At 39.8% G+C, this 23,554-nt stretch overlaps 7 protein-coding genes across 11 annotated transcripts; 3 read left to right on the forward strand and 4 right to left on the reverse strand.

The window, feature by feature from the left end:
- Positions 1-73: 73 nt before the first annotated feature.
- Positions 74-3,658, forward strand: RB195_004105 (uncharacterized protein; the record flags this gene model as incomplete). Of its 2 annotated transcripts, XM_064179029.1 has the most annotated exons (12): positions 74-137; positions 413-480; positions 577-695; positions 799-889; positions 1,302-1,412; positions 1,660-2,548; positions 2,635-2,706; positions 2,787-2,867; positions 2,941-3,069; positions 3,171-3,254; positions 3,318-3,484; positions 3,542-3,658. In XM_064179029.1, the coding sequence occupies 12 exons, from the start codon at positions 74-76 to the stop codon at positions 3,656-3,658; spliced, it is 1,992 nt and encodes a 663-aa protein (XP_064033087.1). The 2 variants fall into 2 exon arrangements, with proteins under 2 accessions (XP_064033087.1, XP_013294329.2); XM_013438875.2 differs by lacking the exon at positions 3,542-3,658 and having other exon boundaries at positions 3,318-3,511.
- A 40-nt stretch (positions 3,659-3,698) lies between these two features.
- On the reverse strand, positions 3,699-7,513 carry RB195_004106 (uncharacterized protein; the record flags this gene model as incomplete). Its single annotated transcript, XM_013438873.2, has 10 exons — positions 3,699-3,789; positions 4,017-4,172; positions 4,231-4,418; positions 4,484-4,518; positions 4,590-4,735; positions 5,567-5,709; positions 5,770-5,932; positions 6,003-6,103; positions 6,649-6,775; positions 7,473-7,513. 10 exons carry the CDS (start codon positions 7,511-7,513, stop codon positions 3,699-3,701), a joined length of 1,191 nt encoding a protein of 396 aa, XP_013294327.2.
- A 4,302-nt stretch (positions 7,514-11,815) lies between these two features.
- RB195_004107 (uncharacterized protein) lies at positions 11,816-13,863 on the forward strand (the record flags this gene model as incomplete). 2 transcript variants are annotated; one of them, XM_064179057.1, is made up of 8 exons in its annotated part: positions 11,816-11,952; positions 12,042-12,198; positions 12,256-12,397; positions 12,501-12,654; positions 13,010-13,146; positions 13,232-13,314; positions 13,385-13,510; positions 13,678-13,863. In XM_064179057.1, the coding sequence occupies 8 exons, from the start codon at positions 11,816-11,818 to the stop codon at positions 13,861-13,863; spliced, it is 1,122 nt and encodes a 373-aa protein (XP_064033088.1). The 2 variants fall into 2 exon arrangements, with proteins under 2 accessions (XP_064033088.1, XP_064033089.1); XM_064179056.1 differs by lacking the exons at positions 13,010-13,146; positions 13,232-13,314; positions 13,385-13,510; positions 13,678-13,863 and adding an exon at positions 12,734-12,833.
- A 304-nt stretch (positions 13,864-14,167) lies between these two features.
- Positions 14,168-16,222, reverse strand: RB195_004108 (uncharacterized protein; the record flags this gene model as incomplete). Its single annotated transcript, XM_064179076.1, has 11 exons — positions 14,168-14,320; positions 14,388-14,519; positions 14,589-14,753; positions 14,804-14,875; positions 14,924-15,031; positions 15,091-15,174; positions 15,233-15,364; positions 15,426-15,518; positions 15,852-15,941; positions 16,002-16,106; positions 16,166-16,222. The coding sequence occupies 11 exons, from the start codon at positions 16,220-16,222 to the stop codon at positions 14,168-14,170; spliced, it is 1,191 nt and encodes a 396-aa protein (XP_064033090.1).
- Positions 16,223-16,368: 146 nt separating this feature from the next.
- Positions 16,369-18,770, forward strand: RB195_004109 (uncharacterized protein; the record flags this gene model as incomplete). 2 transcript variants are annotated; one of them, XM_064179098.1, is made up of 11 exons in its annotated part: positions 16,369-16,462; positions 16,926-16,999; positions 17,051-17,152; positions 17,203-17,292; positions 17,653-17,682; positions 17,743-17,826; positions 17,885-17,992; positions 18,063-18,134; positions 18,190-18,354; positions 18,421-18,552; positions 18,615-18,770. In XM_064179098.1, 11 exons carry the CDS (start codon positions 16,369-16,371, stop codon positions 18,768-18,770), a joined length of 1,107 nt encoding a protein of 368 aa, XP_064033091.1. The 2 variants fall into 2 exon arrangements, with proteins under 2 accessions (XP_064033091.1, XP_013294325.2); XM_013438871.2 differs by lacking the exon at positions 16,369-16,462 and having other exon boundaries at positions 16,943-16,999.
- A 133-nt stretch (positions 18,771-18,903) lies between these two features.
- On the reverse strand, positions 18,904-19,252 carry RB195_004110 (uncharacterized protein; the record flags this gene model as incomplete). The annotated part of the gene is made up of 2 exons (XM_064179115.1): positions 18,904-19,012; positions 19,128-19,252. The coding sequence occupies 2 exons, from the start codon at positions 19,250-19,252 to the stop codon at positions 18,904-18,906; spliced, it is 234 nt and encodes a 77-aa protein (XP_064033092.1).
- Positions 19,253-19,305: 53 nt separating this feature from the next.
- RB195_004111 (uncharacterized protein) lies at positions 19,306-23,070 on the reverse strand (the record flags this gene model as incomplete). 2 transcript variants are annotated; one of them, XM_064179130.1, is made up of 8 exons in its annotated part: positions 19,306-19,639; positions 19,695-19,803; positions 19,893-20,045; positions 20,230-20,288; positions 21,838-21,884; positions 22,092-22,172; positions 22,227-22,352; positions 22,990-23,070. In XM_064179130.1, the coding sequence occupies 8 exons, from the start codon at positions 23,068-23,070 to the stop codon at positions 19,306-19,308; spliced, it is 990 nt and encodes a 329-aa protein (XP_064033094.1). The 2 variants fall into 2 exon arrangements, with proteins under 2 accessions (XP_064033094.1, XP_064033093.1); XM_064179129.1 differs by lacking the exon at positions 22,092-22,172.
- Positions 23,071-23,554: the final 484 nt, after the last annotated feature.

Raw genomic sequence — 23,554 nt, forward strand, 5'->3', positions numbered from 1 at the left:
AGTTCCTTTAAAACTGCGAGGAACTTGAAAGTTATTTTGATGTTGGTTTCTTAGTTTGTGGATGTTCAGGGATATGACTCAAATTGATGACGACAGTTGTGACGTACCTGATGATCACTGGATATTCGAAGAACTAGGTTCGCTGATTTTCTTAAACCAGACTGCTTTACCTTACTTTTAATAGATTCCACATTTAAAAATTCTTCGGAGAGACTAGAATTTATGCTTTTTACGATTGAAAGTGTTGGAAATGACCATAGTTGAGTTTTTGCGTCGAATATGTTGAATCGAATGAGCGCGACGCGTCTTCTCCTCAGGTTCATACTTACTATCCTCTCTGCGCTTCCCCAATCGATAATGTCATGCGCCCATCCGATTAAACACATTCGGAGCTGATTGCTTTTCAATTTAGGCAGTCCAGTGAAGTCTCGAAAGATGAAATCTTCTTCCGCTCAATCTTCCTGTCCAAAGAATGTGATGGTGAGTAAACGTAAATTCTTTTTTTATATCTCGAGGACTTCCCTTCTAGCCGTCTAGTTCGACCTACACTACTATTTTAGAGGTGTGTGTTTTTAGGAACAGAGTGAGTTCGACGAGAAATTGAAAGTCTACTCCAGTAATATGCGAAAGCTGATTATTACTGCACGTGGGGAAATCAACAGACTTAAACAAGAGAACACTACGCTTCAACGGAAGTTGGTGTTTATAGTTTTCAATGCTTTGTTTTGATAAACATTGTAAATTGTCATCTCTTATGCTGTTTTCATTGTCTGCCGTGAGTCGTTTGATGCTTTTCAGGTTAGAGTCTAGTGGTCTCATTGAATGTCCTGCTTGTTTGTTCCGATTCGTACCTCAAAAAGAACACCGAGTTCTTCCAAAATATATCAAGGTAGCGCCCTAATTCCTCTTTTTTCTTTCCTTGTTCTTTTTTCGTTTTTTGGTTTTTATCTTTTTCTATTTTGGTCCTTTTTTCAGCAAGAGCTACATTTGTTTTCATTCTGAAAGTCTCCTTAAGTATCTTCTGCAACCTTCATGGTTTGATTCGTATAGTCAGGTCAAAGCGACTTGAAGCAGGGTGCAGTTGCGTAAGCGGCGCGGTAGCGATAGCGCTTGTAATCAAGATGGGACCATCGAGAACTGCAGCAATGGTGTTAGCAAGGGGTCTCACTTGATCCTAACCGCTATAGTCCACCGAACCGCTTCAAGTGCGGCTACTCACGCCACTGCATCAAACTTCATTTAATTTTGACTCTACTGTAGTTTCGATTTTTACTTAAATAGTTTTTAAGCAACTTATTTAGGTGTTTCGAGGAAGGTTGTCTCTTGAAATTGAGTTTAATACGTTGGATGAATTGGATCACTGGATAATCGCAAACCAGCTGGACATGAACAGTGATGGACTTCCGACTGTGGTAATTCTTCCCCTTCCTTTCGAATATTCATTGTAGAAGGGAATGCAGAAGACCACGTTTTCCGGGAAGTGTTTCCTTTCTTTTTGTTTTGCTCAAGCACAGGAATTTCTATGATTCATCGTTTATATTTTCACTTTTTTCTTCTCATTTTATTCTTGGCATTTGACCTAGAAATTAGTTTTATTGGTATTGCTGTCATATTATTCCGTATATTATTATCGAAGTTGCTACGAGTCTACCTTTTTAGGCTCATGAAAGTAAAAAGGATAAGAGCGATCTGGCCGCATCCGGAAGTCTGCTTCCCCAACTGATCAAAGAAAAGCACAGCAACACGAAAAGGGAGAGAGTGGTAATCAGCATGCGACACCGTTCAAAAAACGTGCCTATTTGCGAACGTACGGATGGAGAGACCACTAAAACTGAATCATCAGAAGTATTTGATGCTGTCGAAAGCGGTCAGTGTGAAGTGAAAGACGGTTCAGAAGAGTTCGGCAGTCATCATGAAACCTTAAGTGACTTAGCATCTACTTCATTTTTTAATGAAAGTAAACGGAATCAGCGCCTGAGGGATCAAGACAGTATAACTAGTAAAAATGAAGATGTCCCAGAAAGAATTGCTAGGAGGGATCGGTCTAAATGTAAGGAAGAGAGCAGAACTAGTGAAAAGAGCAGTAGAGATACAGAAGGGAAGAGTTTAGAAAAGTCAGATATTCTCGCGAAATTGAGGGATGAAACCGAAAAAGTTACTCACTCTAAACACGAGGAGAAAATCAAAGAAAACGGAGATCGACATGTTGCCAGAGAACGAAGTCAACATTCAAGAAATTCGGTGAAAACCACAAGCAGTCGTCCAGAAAAATTACTTGAAGGTGTTGAAGAACAGAGGAGCCGACACTCTTCAAAAGAAGCTAGTGGGAAAGAGAATTCATATCGAAATAGCAAAGAATCAGATCTCAGTCGTGATGCGGACGATAACAGCAGTCATCACCGAGCATCGGATCTAAAAAAAGAAAGAAAGGATGAGAGGCCTCGTTCATTAGTCAGCCGATCAAACCATGACCATAAAAGTGGCGTAAGAAAGGAGAAAGATGTTGACCGGAAGCCGGACAGTGGAAAAGTGAAGGAACATATCCATAGTAGGTGACAATTCTGTGGACTCCAACTATCTTCTATTTGATTGCATTACATTTGCATCTCCACCTATGAGTTTTTTTGTGTTCAGCTTCGAACAAATCGCACACTGGATCCTCCAGCCATTCTAGGAGTTCTTCACGTCTTGAAACTACTTCAGCTGGTAAGACGTACACCTTCTCCTTCGCGGACTGCAAACATCACTTTTGAACCGAAGTTTTGATGACAGTTAATCCATTCTAGAGAAACCGACCGATCGAGGTAAAGAATCCGTGAAAGAGGAACTCAAAAGACATGATGCTCGAAGAAGTTCCAGACCTGGAGGTAGATTTGTGCTTCTAATTCTAATTTATTCTCGTTGTCGAATCTTGTTACTGCTTTCTTCCCCTTCTTTAAGAGTCTTCAAAAAGTCACTACTCGTTGGAATCTCGCAGACGAAACAGACGACCAAGTGATCGACGGTCACCTGATCGAGCTTGTCGTGATGGGAACAATAGACGCTCTTTACACAGATTATCCGAAAGAGGTAAATATGATCGTCTCGAACAAGGCAATTTATATTATACATTACAATTTGCTTGCAGACTGCTGAGAATGAGAATTTGCTTGAGAATTTCCTATTTGCAGAGAAAAGGAAGCATTCTCGAAGTCGTGAAGTTCCCAGGAAACGCGCCGGATCAGAATTTTCACAAAGTTCTTCTGCTTCTAGTAGTGAGTAACATTGTAGTTAGAATTGTCGGTGGTGCAGTGCCTACGTGGATTGACGTCTTTAAGAGCGGTTATGCACCGTAGAAAAGCATGATGAGCTCGAAGAATCTGATTATCGCAATCGGAATGCAGAAATACCGAATGAGGAGTGGAAGGAATCTACGGACGCAACTTTTTATGAGGATGAATGCACAATTTCTGATGATGATCTTGTTATTGTTGATGAAGAAGAGGTAGAAGATGGTGAAATACTAGAATGATCTGTTTGGACCTATTTTTCTCCTTTCCAGTCATCACTACAAGTACACGGTCACTGCTTTACTGTTGTCTTGAAATCACATGATTTTAATATCCATATATTAAAATATCTGTTTCTCATAGGTCTTAGATTCACCGTTACTGTATAATATGTTGAAAGAGCTTTATTGAGCGGAATATATGATTTTATTATGCAAATACTAGCGGAGTTGTCTCATTAAGATCACCACCTTTTTTCGCAGAGTATGGTACATCATTTTCCACTGAAGCTCGTCGCTTCCTAAAAAAACGAATCAATTATGTACTCTTAGTAAGGTTATTAACTTGGGACAGGACGTGAGAAGTGGATACATGTAAGAACAAACAAAAAAGTACATTCCTTTGCCGATTTTCCAAATTATCTTTTTTTTTCGTGATTAAAAGCATAATTTTAGCTCTCTGACTGTTTTCGTGTGGACATAAAGCATCACAATGAGCAATAAAAAAGACTACAATGTTCTTTCTCACTTGAAGTTCTTCCACATTTGTTCAACAACGTCAGTTGCGATGACTTCGTTTGCGTGTGCACTAATCATCTTCAATATCACTATGGTATCAGAGTTGATTTGAAACAAACAGAAGTCATCCATTAGTGTCTCTTCTTCCGGGGCCGTTTTGATAAATCTGGGAAATGAATCTTTTCAAATAAATGCTGTGAAGCTTGCACGAAGATTTGGCTCACCCTTGAACGAATTGCACTTTTTGTGACGTAAATCTAGTGTAGTAGGCTAGGTAAATGGTATCAAGGGCTGTGGCTACTCCAACAAGAATAAACCAAAAGTAAAGGAAAAGGAAAATTTTCTCGTTGAACATATTAAGCGATAAGACGCATTGAATTGAATATCGTTGCAGGTTGCCAAGAACACGTACCTAAGAGTGAAAGGTCGTGTTAAAACAAAATGGAAAAGAAAAAGAAAAATAAACTGGTTTCTTACCTGGAAGTCACACATTGCTATTCGGGGGAAGTTCCCTAAAAATACATCAATTTACATTTCTAAATGTAGTCCCAGGGTGCTATCCCTTGATAATTCGACCACTTACCGCTGAGCTCCCAGTCGGTTCCGGTGAGAATATCGCTGAGTATATGTACACCCCAATAGGGATCATTTTGTCCGAGGAATTTATTCATCATAAAGAACTGCCCGGCCAGATTTATAACGTAAAGGATTTTCGTTAGCAAGTATACACTAAACAAATATATTTAATCCGTTTAATCTTTTTGATGTTGATGATTTATCTCTTTTTCTAAAGGCTAGGTCCTGTCAAGATTTGACTTGGTCTCTTGCTAAATGTGATGTTGTGCGCACATCTGTGATGTCGAGTTGTTAAAAAAAAAACAAAGCTCAGTGCAGTTACGTAAGCGGCTGCGCTTGAAGCTGCGCAGTGCCCTCTGGACTGCAGCGATGAATGGCGCTAGCGAAGGCCCCACCTCAATCTCAGTCGCTCGCTCCTACGCGCCGCTTCGAGAGCAACCGCTTACTAAACCGAGATTCAGGTAGTTTAGGTCCGAGTATAGCTGGAGTTTGACAACCACCCCTGAGCTTTATGTCGAAATTTAAAAGAAAAAAAAACACACAGATAATTGGCGGAACGGCAGCATTTGCTTTACAGTGTGCTCACCTATATTCTCTTATAAAACAACCAAAAATTAGTTCGAAAATACATGGTGGTGGACTTTATGAGCGCTTGGATGCTCTCGTCCACCTCCGTGCCACAGTTCACGTCATTTGGCCCAGTTGACCAAGAGTTAAGTGTAGTTGGGGTGCACTCAACCGCGCTCTTATTTCTGGATATGAATCACTAATTTTATCGGCGCCTTAAAATCTAAGCATTAGTCTTGAAGGATCAAGGGCATCCAGGGTAAAGCAATTAAGGGAAGAAAAGGAAGATATAGCTTCCAGAAATAACAACGCGGTCGAGTGCCACCCGACTACATTTTCCTCGCAACTGACACGGTATATTTTTACTCGATCATGTTTTTTGATCGTTAAAAACTGCTCGTTGAAATCCAAACGAACTTGCTAACATAGGTGCCGTCCAACTGCCCGAACATAGTGATGTGCCTTAAAAACGATGCTCCTTCACATCGAGAATGTTGTAAGGCAACACTGTCTTGTAAGTGCGTACAGATCACATTCACCTTCTTTTCCTTCCCAGCGTCCTGAAATAAACGAAAATAGTCTTTTCGTTGGATGAATTTGAAAAAAAAAGAAGGTAATACCTCTGCAATTTCGGCAGCAACTGCAAGTCGTACAAGATTTTCTATATTTAAACCGGATTTATTACTCACTTGACTCCAAAAAATCACTGGTAAATAGAAAAAAGCTGCTTCTAGTGCCATTATAAATGGCACCCATTGGTAATATATTAACTGTTGGGCCACTCTTTGAAAAAAAAAATAAAAGTTAACGAAAAAGAATATAAACAGTCAAGTCATATTCATATAGGGCTCACCTCGTATCTACAGAATCCGGAACATCCTCATCCGGTCGTACCCAATACGTGTTGTACACAAAACAATAGTTTTCTGCATATTGTTCCCAAGCCTTAGTGAACTGAAATCATAAAGTTGAACATTTGGATTCCAAGGATAGCGTTCACACTTCGGTTGGCAAATCCAGAAATTCTCCTCAAAATGTGCTACAAGATCCCTCATGAAAGACAATGTAAATAGTTGAGAGTTTTTGTGAATCAAACGGACATGACACGGATCGAGCTGTCAACAAGCTCTCGATATCTCTCAATCGTTGAAAAACACTCTTATTTGCGGATGTGGAAACGTTCAACACATACAAATGAAACATTCAATAATACAGGAGAACTTTCCTTTGAAAGTTCCCAGTGCTGCTCAAATACTTGACATCTTCATTCCATTTCAAATGAAAGAAAAAAAAAGAGAAGGAAAAGAAAATGACTAAGAAATATGTGCGAACGATATTCCAAGCGCTCAAAATATCAAACTGAACAGAGAAGATCTCGTCAGTCCTTTAAACACTCAAAACTGCCGCCAATGTTTCAATTATGAACACTATTGATCGAATTTAAATGGATAATATCGACAACTTTTAAAATCGAAAAAAAACAACACTGTAAAACGTACCTGAGCTGGGACCCAGCATTGTAACGGTGAACCAACGTACTGTTTAGCAGTAATCGTTACTGACAGCACCATAATAACCATAGTTGAGTAGTAATAATTGAGTCTATCGATACCAGAATCATCAAGTCTGGAAGAAAAACTCTCAGAAAAATTATTAGAATTATTATAATTATACTGGTGATAATTATTACATATGTATTTTATAAATTACTAGTTATTCCCGAAGGCCTTTGCAATCATAATTTTGCATCCGTGCAACTTGAATTAGCGAATCGTGTTCGCGTCAGGGAGGTCCCTATTGGAATGGCGGACCCGCTAGTTGCGATTATAAACTACGCATGAGTTATTGAACCTTTCTTTCTTTTCTATCCACTTTTTCTGAACATCTGCATATGTCTACGTATAGTAGGCTCAAAACGACTTGATTTGTATTGGAATTAGGCAGAAAGCTGCGCTCAAAGAGGCACGGTAGTGAGTTCAACTGGCGGGGCCTGCGAGGGTCCCAGCGCGACCGTCACAACCTACGCAATTGCACCATTGGTTATGGAACCGACTATAATTCCCATCTGGTAACGTTTGAACAGTTTTTTTCTTCGAAAGTACCAACTTTTCTTTTTCATTCTCGCTCCAAAGGTAACTATAAGGCCATATTTAGCGCACAGATGCGTGGATGAGGGGCTACCGTTTAGATTTTGTGATCTCTTTGAAGTAGTTCCAGTTTAAATTCTCTTTTAAAAAACAAAATCGAAGTATTGATTAGTCTCGGTGCAATTAACGAGCCAGATCTTGTACACGTTATTTACATATCTGATCATCAAACTTACCTAGGTTTGATCGCAGTGACTGCCGATGACAGGAAATTCATGTCAAAACGTTATTATTGATTAATAGAAGAGAGGAAGCAGAGTTGAAAATTTTCTTTCGAGTATGAGATCGATATGGAAGACCCGCTGAAATCTGTCGTTACATGAGATAGGTGTCAGAAAATACTGAACTTTTGTGTAAATACACGATTACTGAGTGAGTGCTAAGCTGAAAATGCAACCGAAAGTCTGCAGGCGGTTTCTGTGTTTTTTTTTCTGCTCCAGAAAATCCAAGTTAGTACTGAGCAGGATCGATGGACGAAAGACGTCGTGCAGAGTAATGAGGGCAAGATTTGAGTGGATTCTTCAAGATTCTAATATCCATGAGTATGAAATTAAAAAAAAAAACAGAAGTTGATTAATTGCAAATTGGGGACGTTAGAATAAGGATTGGTAGGTTGTTGACGGATTTTTCAATCCATTAAGCAGCTCTACGGGTTCATCACAACCGTAACCGGAAACACATCCGTATGTGACATAAAAATTTAGAGAAAAAATTATATGAGGTTAAAAAAAAACCGACTAAACAATGAAACTATTGAATTAGTTGCCATTTTGAAGGAAGAAGAGAACAAGTGTGGATTATTAGTGAAGCACCTCTTGAGATGTTAACGATACACGGACGGACACACACACACGGTAAACATTGCTGGTCGTTCTCGTCGAGAACGAGGAGGCGCCGAAAAATCGCCCGAGAAAACCACGCGCACATCATCACGTTGAGCTTAAGATCATTGGGAAGATCATCCGGAATCCGTCCGGATCAACTAACGACCTGCGAAGAAAATCTGTCTGTTTCCCCATAACGCGCTGGATCTAGAGACTTTTCCTAAGCAAAATAAGTAGACCCAAGTATTATGCGTTGCATACGGTATAGCAGATGCCGGAAAAAAAGGCACTGCCACAATCCAGTAATCAGTCATCAGTTTCGGATCGCCTCAGTGATATCCTAGAAATATTTCAACTCTTGAAACATTTTTTATGCCTACTAATGAAATCCGACACAGCTACGGATGGAAACAAGAAACACTAATTATTCCAGAGAAAAAAGTATAATTTTGAATTCCATTCCAGAAAATTTCTGGGTAATATTAACGCAAAATTCACTGTAACCTCTCTCGCCCAATCTTTATCCGAATAAATCGTTTTAAAAAATCTGAGACTACTACATTACTGTGGTATGCGATTTTTTTTTAATCGTAACTTCGTTCCCATTCCAGGAGAAAAAAAGCGCAGTTACGGTAAATTTTGGTTTGGTAATTTGGCGAGAGATTGAAACGGAGGGTCAGCCGTCAGACGGCAGACCTTCCTGTTTTCACCACCTAAAACATTCCTCATGGATAAAGAAAATCATAGCATCGAAATAATTTCTAGAAATTTCCAGACTGGAACCATATTTGAGTGATTTTTACTTGACTTAGATCGATTTCGCTTGTTCACCTCTGAGTCCAGTAGGTCCAGTAGGGTGAACTCGCCGCCCTCAGCACTTCACTGCAACTGACCCATAGAGACCGGTGGAGATTGTTTTCACGTTCTTTTTGTGATTTTTTTTTCGTGATTATTTTTGATTAGTGCAATTGCACAATTTTGTCGAACTATTTGGAGTCTCATTTCTAATGTGGATATAGCTGGATGTAAGATGCGAGTAGGATTCGGAGACACCTAGGCACCTTGACCCTCGGGCTGAGGGATTTAGGGTTTGGCAAGGTATCGGTGAGGTATATGTGCGGATACTGTTAAATAGCTCGAAAAATATTTAACAAGCACGAGATCCCAACTTATCCAGAGGGAATCATTGAGGATGAGATGTTCCTCATTGACGAATTTCCCTTTTTAATGGAAACAAACGAAAATGAGGTAATTTTTTGTGGAAATCAAAGCCCAGCTGGACCGTTGTGTTGATTTTTCTCCTTCAAATTCCGTCTAAACTTGGATTGAGTGCGAATTCTTTTTTTTTCGGTTTCCTCTCAATTTCAGGCATATTTCAATGATCCCTTCATGGATTGTGAGTGCTAAGTGCTCTTAGCGACGAAAAGTGCTAAAGTTTCTTAATGCGTTTTTCTTTACGTAATTCTGTCCGTTTCTGGAAATTAAAACTTTAATGAAATTACCTATATTTGAAATAAAGTTACTGTTTTCAGATTAAACCAAACTAATTCGACCAAGTAATTAATTCCATAGAAGGATCTAAGTTCTCTAAAATAAAATTTTACGGTCATTTTAATGTTGTGATTTCTTCAAATTCGGCTTCTAAGCTTATAAACTGTTTTAATTCACTGAATTAAAGATTCTTTCCACGATCACATCGGAACAGCAGATTTTCCCTGAAAAAAAAACTCTGGAAATCATTTTTTTGCTAATAGATCAGTTAGAAATATACTTGCCGTAGAAAAAATCTTGTTCACGTGTCTAAAAAAGCTCATTTAAAATCCAGAAGAAACGGTGATCGGTCGCAAACATTGATTATTTCCTTTATTTTGATCTCTTTCGATCCTTTTTCACTACTTTTTTGCCCACTAGTTATCCACTAATTCATATTTTTATTTCTATTTTCTTTCCTCTTCTCCATTTCTTTTTTTCCCTATCGTAACTTCAGTTGTTGTTCCCTTGGCTTATGAGACTTTTCTAAATTTCCGAAAAGTTTTTCATAAAGAAATAAAGATGACGAATACACAGAACGTTTGCGACCGTTTCGTCATCAATCACTTCTTTCTCATCACTATCATTCACTGTCGTTAGGCATGGTGATTTTCCATAAAAACGTGATTTGATTGCTTTTTTTTCAGGAAATAGACTTGATATGTAAATCTTTCGGATAGAAAAAAAGAAAGGAAATTATAGACTTGTTTACATGCGACTTATCATAAGCCTATTGTTTGTTTTTGTTTTTTTTTTTGTTCGTCACTCTGTCATTTGCCCAAAAATATCGCACATAGCGCTGATACGTGGGTGTCACTTAGACCACTTTTCATCCTGGTGATTTTCATGGATAAGGTGATCGGGTTTTTTCTTCTTTCTCTATATTTTTGTGCTGCATTTTTGCTGTTTATACAGCTGCTACTCCAAAAATAATTTATTTTGACAGTTGACTACTGCATACGCACACATACATTTATTTGTTTATGGCAATAGGCATGTTGTGTCAATGCTTGCTTATTGATCGTCGTCAGTCCAATTTTCGACCTTGGATGTCGGTGACCAACTGCCGCTGAGTTTATCTCCTCACGACTTCATCGAGCAGTTATTCCCCTAATTTTTCTTCTTTTTACGGGTAGATCTGAATTTGAATTTCGACTTTTTCCTTTTTCTGGAAGAACCTTTGTTGAAAATCTACGGGGAACCTTTTTTTTTCACGATGTGTACACAAAGATTTCTTTGAAAATAAAAACACTACTTGAGTTACGAGAACAATCGTTTTCTTCGCTGCCCCTAACAAGAGGCATCAAATTTTATTGGATTTTTTTCTCATTTTATATCTATATGTATATCTTTTCTCATTTTTTTATCTCTCTGCGTGTTCTTTTTACGGTAGAGGAACGTCAACCAGGATATAAATGGGGTTTTTGGGGAAATTTGATAGTTTCTTCGCCGACTGTTGAAAAACGTCATCGTAAGAAACCCGTAACTTATCATTTCTCTCATGCGTGCGTTATTCGCTTGCTCTGAGTTTCTTACCCCTTTTTGTTACTTGTTTATTTGTTTCTAGAAACTCTTAGTTTATGCACAATACAAAAATTTCCTTTATTTCTTCGTGTTTACGTAGATTAAATTGTTTCTGAAACTTCTAAGTCAAAGACGTTAAATGTAGTTTCCTTAAGGTACCACTCTAAGTGTTCGTATCTTCAACAAAATCCTTTTTTTTTCGAAAATACTAGAAAAAAATCCAAAACAAATTTTCTATGAAAGATCTAATATTTCATGGATCCTACTGTATTTGACCTATTTTTTTCTACGAGCGCGATGTTGCGAGTCGATTCGTTCGAGTTGACGTTACGACTGCCTTTTTGGTTCTCAGCTAGACGTCTTCATTGATTTCTGCGGTCGTTCCGGATGTGTTCGCTTCCATAATTTTAATTTATCGAAGTAAACAGTCAAATTCCAATAGTAATGCTTTGAAAAACGTTTCTTGTGCCAAAGTCGATATTTTGTTGTTTCATTTAAAAAAATATTTTTTTTGCTGACGTAGCGAAAAATAAGAAAAAACACTTTTTTTTTAAATGTATCTTGACTTTTTCTTTTTCTTTTGAACACTCCTTTTTTAAATCCTTAAACCTTTCTCGTATCCATACAGTTAAGGCAGAATTATGGATTTCTTTGAAGTCCTTGCTCAATTTTTCCCAAGACGGCTTGGAATATTCCATTTTGGTCTCCTGCTACTTCTTGTGGGAAGCGTCGAAGCGAAAATCACTTGTCGAGGACTAAATGGTGAACCAGTGGATTGGTATGTATGTCTAACGACTTGTGCTGCGCTATAAGCGTCAGATAATAACAACTGTCAAGTGTGGTGACGGTTACAGTTGCTATTTTTAGGTTTGTGGTTTACAAACCGCCAACAACGTCGAAATCCACGGCGAAATTTTACTACATGGACGCCGCCCACAGCAGTTGGACTCTCGCTCCGCTGACTATGGACAGCGCTTCGACAGCGGTGGGAGCGACTCTTCGGGATTTCTATGGACAAAATCAGGTGGGTGGATGGGCCCATGGTGGTCCCACAGAGATTTGCCCCACTCACCTCGTTCAGAGACATTTTTCTTTTGCCTACAATGACGATAGCCCTACGGGAAAAGTGGATTCATATCGTGGACACAGCAAAGGTGTGGTGTTATTTGATGAAGAGACCGGTTTCTGGATAATTCACAGTGTGCCGAATTTCCCGCCTTTAGGTGCGTTTTATTCTTTTTCTAAAGTGTTTCACACATTTGAGAGGAGAAAAAACCCTCATAAATTCCCTTTTTCCTTGATAAGACTATTTTTTTTTCTTTCCAGGCAGGTATGGGTACCCGGCAACTGGTCTGAAATTCGGCCAAACGTTTCTTTGTCTCACCTTATCCTCACAGTTTCTTGGTGATGTCGGAGAACATCTTCGTTATGTTCAGGCCACTCCCTTCTTTTCAAATCTTCCAGAATCGTTCAGTATGAGGTGAGTTTTATGGCTTGATGATACTCTACGATTGCATTCAACATCAAGGTGATCCGTGATGATCCTCCACATTTTAAAGCGCTACAAAAGAAGAAAAAAAAAGAAAGAAGACCCAAAATTTCAGTATACCGGTCACCAGTCACAGTTACAGGTTTTCTTTTTTTTTTAGAAAAAAGTAAGGTGGGATCAAATCAGTTTTTGAAATTAAATAAAAAAATTCCATTTTATGGACTTTTCAGGAATATATTCACTTTTTTCTACATGATTTTTTTTCATTTTTTAACGTTTTTTTTGTGCGCCAACATATTGGAAATCATTATTTCCAACCCTATGAATTTCTTTTTTTTTTCTCAAGATTCCCCGTGTTGATCAACATCGTGAAGAAACAATCGTTGGGAAAATCGGACACCATCTTCACAAGAGTTCGTCAATTCACAACAATTGGTGGACAGTCGTTGAAAAGTTTTGCAAAACATAAAAAATTCGATAAAGGTGGTTTTTTTTCTTTTCTGGAAAAGCCATTAACGACCACCTTATCATTTTCTTTTGGATCTTTGGTTCGATTTGGTGGCCACAGAGCTACGGATTAGTATGGCTGTGGAAAGTTGGCTGAACGGTGGCGCTGACGATGTGCAGAGTACTTGCACGTCAAGAACCAGCGTGAGTACAGCTTCCAGATTCAGTTCCAGAGGAGAAAATTCCAGAAAAGCACCTGAAGCATGTCGTTAAGATATACGATGTGACATCCGTTCACCTTCCGGATGTATCCTTCAACAGTTCCCGTGACCACTCGAAATGGGCGGTGGCAGATTCGCAGAGCGACGCCGTAGTTTGTGTTGGCGATTTGAATCGTCAGGTGAGTTAGGTCCGGAGAGGAATTTTGCACAGTAAATACAGTAAGATTTTTTTCTATTTTTCAATTTATTTGTCCTTTATTGCTTCTATTTCTCATTTTCTATCTGCACTTTGCATCTATTTATTATTTATTTTTATTTTCGGAATTATTATATTCGCTTCTTTCAGAGATCACAATTTCGTCGTGGCGGAGGAGCCGTATGTCTTTTAAATCGAAATCTTTGGAAGACTTTTCATAGTAGTGTGAATTCTGTACAACCATGTGCAAGCAAAAAATTCCATCCTTATTTCAATAGTGTCATCTACACAATTACTTCCGTAGTTTTATCCATGTTATGGTCTACAGTAACCTGATTTTCTTTTCGGGAAGGACTTGAATCACAGCAGACACTATGTAGCTGGCTATGGCTTTCCAGAATTTCTCAGGGTTCTCAGGGAAGAATAAGATTTTTAGTCGATGTACACATTATCCAGGGTGACGAGCGCCACGGATTTCGTTGTTGAGGCGAAAAAAATTGCACATGTGGTTTATTTCCCCATTTTTATAAACATCCAACAACAACACGTAAAACATCCCCCTTAAAGTATCATTTATTAGAAAAGTTGCGACAAAATATACAGATTGTTTTGTATGTATTTTGTAGAAAAAAACACATAATTAACTCAAATCACAAGCTGATTTAGGATCATCGGTCATATATTTTTTACAGCACAATGAAAATTCAACAAGATGACACGGGGAAAAAGTGCAACCACGTACAGCGTGCGTAACATCACGTGGAAGTGTCATCCCACCGTGTTTGTACAGTACCTGAATAAAAAAATTCGGCGGAAATTTCACAGAATAACCAGGGGATCAGCGAATCCATAGAACGGACCTTAACAAAAGGTTTTCTCTTCCGTACATACAGCTCAATGATCACTACAGAATTATAAGTGGGGATTGTGGAACCCAACGCTTCATCACCACATCCGAGCGAATGAAGAAATGCCAACAGTAACCAATCTTGCTTCAAAAAAAAAAACACGAAGAAATTCTCTCCTAAGCTTCTAAATACGGAAAATATTTCAATCAATACCGTGGAAAAAGCTGTAAACTTCCTCTTCTTAATCTGGCCACTTTTCTCATACTCCTGCCATTGTTTCCAGAGAGTTTTCATAATTGTGCTCATAAGAAATCCTTGTTTCATTTTCAGCAATTGCTCGTCATGATACTCATTTACACCCACGATGAAACTGTACGTCTGTAAATAAAACAAATAAATTTAAATAAACAAATAAATTGTGAACTCACTTTTTCGTAGAGGGAATAGATTTGTTCCCTGTTCTGCTCAAACCAATCCGGCATTTTAAGCCCGTTACGATCCTTAATTGCTACTTTTCCACTACGTTACAAATCGTGGAAAAAACTTACCATTTGGACAAGAGTTTCCACTTTGGAAAAAGCCTCAGCGTCTGGGAAAAGATTATTCTGATAATGTAAACCGATGCATTCGTAAATAAATCCCTCATATGCACCCCACTAAATGCTTAAGGTCTTAGATTTCCAGAAAATTCTGAAATCCGTAATTCTAATCCCACATTTGCATAGGACGGCGGCTTTCTTCCACATCTGTTGTTGATTCGTCTGATTTCAACTTCACAATTTTGTAAATGCGTCAGAAGCTGAAATTCCACAATGATCCGGCGATTCATGGGACAAAATAAAAATTTCAGTTCGCACCTTATCCTTTTTTCCCTGGGAATAAACGGGAACAGCGGTGAATTCCGAATCTTGGTCGGATGCCCACATACCGGATCCGACAACAGCGCCGCAGAACAAGCAGCGATTGTTTGAACGACTTCGGAAATAGACCTGAATAGGGTTCACCCTCTAGGATATGTTAGGGATTTCTGGCGAAAAATTCGATAAGCACCTCTGAAGGCAGTGGTGGGGTTCGTAGGAACTTCGTTTTCACGTAGCGTTTGCCAAGGAATCTGCCGAGATTGAAAGTTTCCTCGATACCAGCCTGAAGTGTTGTCATTTTCAGTAAAGAATACCGTATGCAACCTTTCTGGGAAGAGATATGCCCCATTCCAGAATATTTGTAAGGCCCATCATCATGGTTTATATAGTGTAGTCCTTTTAGAACACATCCAGGCATTGACAGTGAAAAATGAAGCGGCAAAGATAGTGATAACGATGCGTATCGATTGACTCGGTTGTTTAGAAGAGATTGCTCATTTCAGTGGGGTCAAAAGAAGTTTTCGGTCAGATGGATATCCAGAGAAAGCTCTTCGCTGGGACGGAATCACGGATTCATGGACCTATCCGTCTACTGTCGAACCCGAGAAACTCTCACTTGAGTGATTTCTCCTGGTCCGTTCGGGAATAAGGCCGCAATCGTTTTGTTTTGCATTTCCAGTGGAGCTCTGGCGCCATGACGGAATAACTGAAAAATCACTGCTATCAAGGATAACTCCGTCCGGGAATCTTGTCCTTTCCGGCTCACCACTATCGCTGATAATAATTTCATTTTTTTGTCATCAATTCTCATCAGAGCAATCATTCGGGGAGGACGATAAAACAGCAGAGGCACAGCTAAGGCGAGGAAAACCTGGAAATCAAAGTCATTCGTTTTCGTTTCGTGAATCCGGAAAGCGGACATCCACTAACCAACATTATCAATATGACGACGCCTATCGCAACATACTTCAACTTCTCGTGACCCATGATCGACCGACGGCTTCGTAGACTGAGGACTGGGAGTGATTTGAAGTGGTTTCCACCTTTTTATACGTACCATTGTTTTGGAAAATAAATGTGATAAGATCTTATTGAACTGTTTAAGGATAAGGAAGGTTTTCCTCATAGGATACATGAGATCTCATTCATTTCTTCACCTTTTGAATCGGTCCGCAGATCGAAGCGCCTTGAGAGCTTCTAATTGCTGGGAGCAATCCATAAACGCAGGTTAGCATGCCAAAAAAAAAGATGAAAAAACATTGAGGACTGTGGAATGATTCCTAAAACCCCATTGTCTCTGAATTCGAAGATTTGTTAGCAAATCCAGAAATTTCGATTCAAAGGTAAATCCAGAACTGCTACGCCTTCTATCCCTGGTTTATTCACGGGATTTATGGGCTTCCACCTTATTGTCGGGAAACGATGCCCAGTTCGCGGTGCTTACCCTAAGGGACCATCTATGATAGGAATGAGCAACATTTTTTGGAAGTGTCCGTGACAGTATCTCAGCACTCTGGAACCGATGGTTACATCCAGTCCAGCTTCTGTCGTGGAGGCCTTGGAAAACTCATTACAGGCGGAACCTTCCTCTTACGTTGGCCTCTCAGTGAGATCTAATCTCAATTATTTTTTCAAAACAGTGACTAAACTGACTTGGAACTTCCGAACCAGTTCTAGTTTTCACTTTAAGAAGCCGGTCGGTCGGCGATGGGTCACGAGAAGACCAAGTTCATCGGGACAGCGATCCTCATCTTCATAATGACGGTAAGCGTGGATCGTCCGAGAACTCGGCCAGAAAACAACTTTAATTTCCAGTTTTGCCTCACGATAACTCTTTTGGTACTGTTTAAACCCATCGAGACGATTCCCCTTCCTGTTATTGATCGCTCTGAAATGATGTTCCTAGCAGCTATAGTGGTGAGCGATGGAAGGATAGATCCACATTGATGAACCGAAACAAGTTTCAGCTGCACGGAAATGGTGGCAGGTCACGAACGGAAGTTCTAAACGAGATGATGACAACGTTATTCCCGAATGGACCAAGCCAAATAGCCGAAGTGAGTTTTTGTGGACAACGGTTACGGTCATCACGAATACTCCCGGGCATTTGAAGAGATATCCTAGAATGTCCTGGCATTACCTAACTCTTTTCATTTTCCGGTCAAAATGAATGGGACCCTGGAAGGGAAATATGGGCGAGAATGGGTAAAATAAACAAGCAGATCGATATGCATCTTTCTCGGTACCTTCGCCGTGTAATTTAGCCGGTAGTATTGACAGAGGAGCGGTGTACCGGGGAACGGTACCCTAAAGTGGGTCCTAGAGAGTTGGGAAAGTGAGGTAGTGCCGGACACTTCCCTTTTTTTTATCAGCAATGTTTAATCTACTATTCCCTCCCAGAATTGAGTATATTTCAGGTCGATTTTGAGGACACCTTCAATATTAAGGTGGAAGACTATTTGTAGTAGCTGAAAAATTAGGATAGTCCAATTCTTGTGAGTTTTCAGATCCAAACACATTTGCAAAATTGTGAGGTTGAAATCAAACGAATAGCCAATAAATGTGGAAGGGACCCGCCGACCCACACGAACGTATGCGGTACTTTTGGATTTCTTTATTTTTGTTGAGGTATTCGATCCGTATATTTAGTGGACAACATTTGCCGGATTTGTTTACGAATGTATTGGGTTGAACCGCGAAAGCGATCTCTTCCCAGACGCTGAATCCTTCTCTAGACTTGAATCACTCATTCGAATGGTTAGTTTCGCACCGTAATTGTGCTCTTCACCATGGATCTCCAGGAAAAATTAATCGTGCTAGATTTTAGGATCGCAACGGTCTCAAAATGCCAGATTGGTTTGAGCACAACAAGAAACAAATCTATTCACTCTACGAAAGAGTGAGTTCATATTTAATTCATTTATTTCAATTTATTTTTGTTTTTTCATTGACAGACGTACAGTTTCATCGTTGGTGTAAATGAGTATCATGACGAGAAATTGCTGAAAATGAAACAAGGATTTCTTATGAGCAAAATTATGAAAATTCTCTGGAAACAATGGGAGGAGTATGAGAAAAATGGCCAGATTAAGAGGGGGAAGTTTACAGCTTTTTACACGGTATTGATTGAAATATTCTCCGTATTTAGAAGCTTAGAAGAGAATTTCTTCGTGTTTTTTTTATAGCAAGATTGGTTACTGTTGGCATTTCTTCATTCGCTCGGATGTGGTGAAGAAGCCCTGGGTTCCACAATCCCCACTTATAATTCTTCGGTGATCATTGAGACGTATGTGCGAAGTAAGAAACCATTTCTTAAGGTTAGTTAGCTAAGATACACTGATTCCTCTATTATTTCCACATTTCTAAGGAATACTTCCAGGTACTGTATAAGGATAACATAACAATTCCTAAAGATGTTACTAGCGCTGTTCGAAGTTGTACTTTTGCACCATGTCATCTTATTGAGTTTTCAAGATGCTGTAAAGAATATACGACCGATGATCCGAGGAAAATATGTGACGCGAATCCAACATGACTCTTAAAATCCATACATGAGGAGTTGTTTATTCTATGCAAATATTTTCTTTGCAAACAATTACAAAAGATCTTGCTTGCCTGTTCTGTTAAAAAGGAATTATGTTTCTGATGTTCATTTTTTTCTGTGATGTTCATGTTGATTCCATTAAAAATACTGCTGTAGTGGTGTTACGGTGTGTTGGACGAGGTCCAAGACCAAGTCTCGTATTTTTAAAATGCCGCGCGGTTGATACTTCAGATCTATTAAAGGAGAAGTAGAAATTGGAATCAATATGGATACTGTGTCTTGTGAAAAAAAATCAATTTCCTCATCAAAGTAACAAACGACGTGAGATGATGTTGTCAATGAACTCACACCTTAACAAAAAAAGACTTTAATGGACTCTCTTTGCACAAATGAACGCCATATAGAATTGAAAGAATGTAATAACATGAATTTATTCTAAATATCACTAAATATTGGTATGCGTTTGGTTTCATTTGAGATTTTCGAGGGGGCGACGAGGCGACAACTCCTTCGACTAGGCCCAACTTCATCTTTTTTCTTGTTTCTTATGGAAAGTATCCCATAAATCTATAACAGAAACCCCTGCCAAGGGTTTGGTAGTAGTAGTGGTAGTAGTAGCAGTAGTAGTAGTAGTCGTCATCATACTGGTATTGGTATTCTTGTTCTTTAGCGGTAACGATTGTGTTGAGAGTGGAGCAGCATTTTCGGTTTTTTTACGAGAATCCTTGATTACGGCTGGTTTTGGCGGTTTAGCCGGAGGCTTACTAGCTTTCTTTAAACCCCGAATTGTAACGAAAAGAAGGACAATAAGAATGACTTTTGCAACAATTATCGGAATCAAAAACACCATGAGAGTTTCACTGAAAACACGTATTTTTGATGTTTTAAAGTTCCGTTTTGGGGGAAAAAACTTGCATGCTAGGATCTCCTCGTCCATCACGTTTTCTATTTTCTCCAATTGTTAAACCATCTACTCCAAGATCTGGCAGTCCACTCACATCAGTGGCATTCGCCGATGAAATATCTAAATTAACGAAGAGTTGACGGAATTAGTTCTAATTAAGAACAAAGTTTCTTTTCACCTATTGGTTATTTATTTGGTGGAAATCGTACCTATTGTTGTCAACATCCCGTCAACATTTGTTTTTGTTGTCTTTTCTGGTGATATTGTGGACGTCGTCGTCGTCGTTGTCGTTGGTGTTGTTGTCGTCGTCGTTGTCGTTGTTGTTGTGGTGGTGGTCGTTGTCGTAGTGCTTGTCGTCCTAGCTGTAATAACTGAAGTTTGGAAAAATTCTTAGAATCCTAATTTTATTTTTTTCCTATTGTTTTGAAATGAATCAACACCGCGAGTGCGGGTATTGGAATCGAATCGGTGTGCAACAACCCATACATACTCAAATCGGCTATATTTGCAACTTTAAGCTCTTCTTTGATACTTATAGAAGCTTACGCTTAGGAAGTGGTGGGATCTTTAGTCCTGGCAGTAACTTTCGCAAGCACTGAATGATACTGAAATTTGAAGAGTATGAATTCATGGTGATTTTCACGACAAAACGATTTGAACCCATTACGTTTTAACTGTGACATTATTACAGTAAAACTATCAGTTCATTCGGGACGTTCACATGACCTCCTTAGCTTAAAGATACCCATACATGCTTTATTTTGTTCGAGTGAAACCAAAGACTTTTCTCGACTCCGTTAGCAGAAGCTCTTGATTGTGTACGGTGTGTACTATAGCTGTTATTATCTCCAAGGGTCTCTGGGATTCGGTGGTATTTGGAACCATCGTCAGACGATTCATTTCTACTTACTTAGACACTTAGATGGCCCGTCTTCACTGGACGTGCGGGCCAAAGCATCTCTTCCACTCGTTTCGTTCCCTCGCCATTGTCATCCAAGATGTTCTCAAGCTTCGTGAGTGACGCTGACGAGATCCTTGAGCCGTATCCAGCTGAACTCTCAGCTGGTCCATCCGTGTAGCGAACACGTGACCCCATCTCGTTGGCGGTCTCCCTCGGGAGCGTTTAGCGTCCCTTGGGATCCACTCTAGCGTTCTTTTAGTCCTTCTATCGTCGATTCTTCTCATGATGTGACCGGCCCATCTATGTTTTGTTTTCGATACATATTCCGTTGGGTCGCGAAGACGGGACATTCCTCTTAAGTCGGAGCTACGAAGACCGGCTAGGTGTTGTGTGCGCCGGTTAAACTTCAGCAGACATCTCTCAAGGGCTCTGTGTGTAGTAAGTAGCTTCCTAGACGTGGCCGCGGTGTCTGCCCACGTTCCGCTGCGTAACAGAGCGCTGGAAAGACTGTCGAGTCGAACAAATAGGCACGAAGATCTTGGTCCGTCGGTTGGTCCGTAGCTTCTCTGACGGCTGCGAATGCTGCCCATGCTGCTCTCATTCTTCTATTCGGTTTTTCCTTCAAGTCGTTTTCCATGTTCATTGAACGTCCAAGGTATACGTATGACGGAGTTTCCACGATTTGGGAGCCTTCAAGTTGTACTCCTCCGTCCTCGCAGTAGGCGTTCTTCATGAACTCTGTCTTCTTTCTGTTTATTCGTGGTCCTATTCTCTTCCCTGCTTCGTTCAATTCGTTGAGCATCGTTTCTGCTTCATTGGTACTGCTCGAAAAGAGAACGATGTCGTTCGCGAAACGAAGGTTCGAGAGAAATCTTCCATCAACACGTATACCTCTTTCTTCCCAGGAAAGTGATTTCATTATCCATTGCAATGCAGCCGTAAACAGCTTTGGCGATATAGTATCGCTTTGTCGTACCCCCTTTCCAACGGGTATGGTGAGAGAGCGGTGGAAAAGCTTCATTTCTACTGAGGATAATCCCAAGAAGCTCCGCAGCTATTCGGTGACCTTCAGCAGATGAATAGACGAACTGAAAACCATAGGGCAGCAAAAGACGAGGAGAGACTTTGTATAACATGAGCTGACTTGGACATGTTTTCCCTCAGAAATACCCTACACACACTGAGCAAAACTTCCTGATTGGGCTGTTCCCTTCCCGAGTTCCAAATTATCTAAAAAAAAAAATTTGACCCACAAAGATTCAGAATATGTTGCCAGTTTGCCGTAACTGAGCAATGTTTCCTGTAAATGAATACAAAATAAAATGAATGTCATGGGAAAAACAGTCAGCGCAGAATGTGCTCAATCGGCTGAGTGCGACACGTTTACCGCACGTCCTCTCAACCATGGTTTGTCACGGAGTCGAAGGTGGTCGACTGAACATATTCGGCGCTGATTGCGAGGAGAGGATCTAGTGATAAAAGAGATCTATTGAAGAAGTAATCCCACATTAATCCAATTCTTATGCTTCAGAAGAGACTTCCTCCTTCGGCATATTAAAATTTCTCTTGATATAAGACAATAATCCCTCTAGAAGGCAATATCCGTTAATTCTATCGTCTCATATCTGAATAAATAACTTACGTTGTCGGGTGGTGGCTTCCGAATGTAACCAACTTCTACGGTTACTGCGTATGTACATCTGATTGACAAAGAACTCGAAAATGAAAACCTAACGTATGCCTGATAATTCACACCGTCTTCCACCGCCTGGAAATATTTTGTGTATAACGTGACAATCAACTCTCAATTGTTGCGTCATACGAACTGTACACTCTGGAAGCCATTTATTACTCTTTTAACTGAATTTGAGGGAATTGGACTTGTCAACTAACACCAGTTTTCGGATATGGGAGGAAAGATACCATGTTCGACTGCCACCGCTAACACTCAACGGTCAAACCGAATGGTAACTGGTATAAGCACTATTCAATGAAACAACGAAAACAAGGTTTGTCTTCTTGCGATCGAACGTGCAGATTAGCTACAAACCATGAAATGCGGATAAACAATGGAAGAAAAACACCTAGAATCAACCGGTCCGTTCGTCTGCGTTTTCGAGTTCAATTCAGAATTGTATAGGATTTTTGAACGCCTCAAAAATGGCATACGGAGGTCAACCGATGTATCAACTCAGTGCTCGTTTCTGAGACTGACAAGTCTGATACCAACTAATCGCTCTCGAAGGGATGAAAGACTCGTTTTGCCTTTTGCGGTATCAGGCTCCTGACGTAGCCGACGAAGGCGAACCTCATATGATCGTTATCATTGTGCTATACCCATCTAAATTGTGGTTACAATTCAAGAATTCAGTACGTCGAGTGAAGGGAACTTGGGCTAAACTTACGTTGACTGGAAGTTCCCTTATAAGTATCCATCTATCCGCACATTGAATTGCCACTGGAAAGCCAAGAAAGAACAATATCATGCTAAGCATGACCGATCAGAGGCATCACAGCGAAATGACTAGCTCACACTTTGTTATGATAGATGTGATATGAAAATATCGAACACTATCAAATATCCAGTGACGAAAGATCTCGGGTAAAGTGTAGTTTTGCCTCCACGATATTACGGCAAAACCTCCGTTTTGAATTCCAATGGACAAGCCGAGGGGAAGGCTTTATTCGATAGCTTACAACGAGTATTATGAAACGAACTGATTAACTCGTAAAGAACAACGAACGTTAGGTCTGTACCACAGGGGATATATATCTGTACTCTGATTCAGAGCAGCGAATAATATAGGACATCGAACATATTAGGTCTGTACAACAAGAAACATCAAATCTGTGCGTAAATGCGAGGCAGCAAAGAATGTATATTGTCTAATAACGAACCGTAACTGTTCAATGGAATCGATAATGCCGTCTATTGAAATGAATATATGAAAATGAATAAATGAGGGATAT

This window comes from Necator americanus, chromosome I (genome assembly GCF_031761385.1).
Source record: "Necator americanus strain Aroian chromosome I, whole genome shotgun sequence".
In the NCBI taxonomy this organism is placed as follows: domain Eukaryota; kingdom Metazoa; phylum Nematoda; class Chromadorea; order Rhabditida; family Ancylostomatidae; genus Necator; species Necator americanus.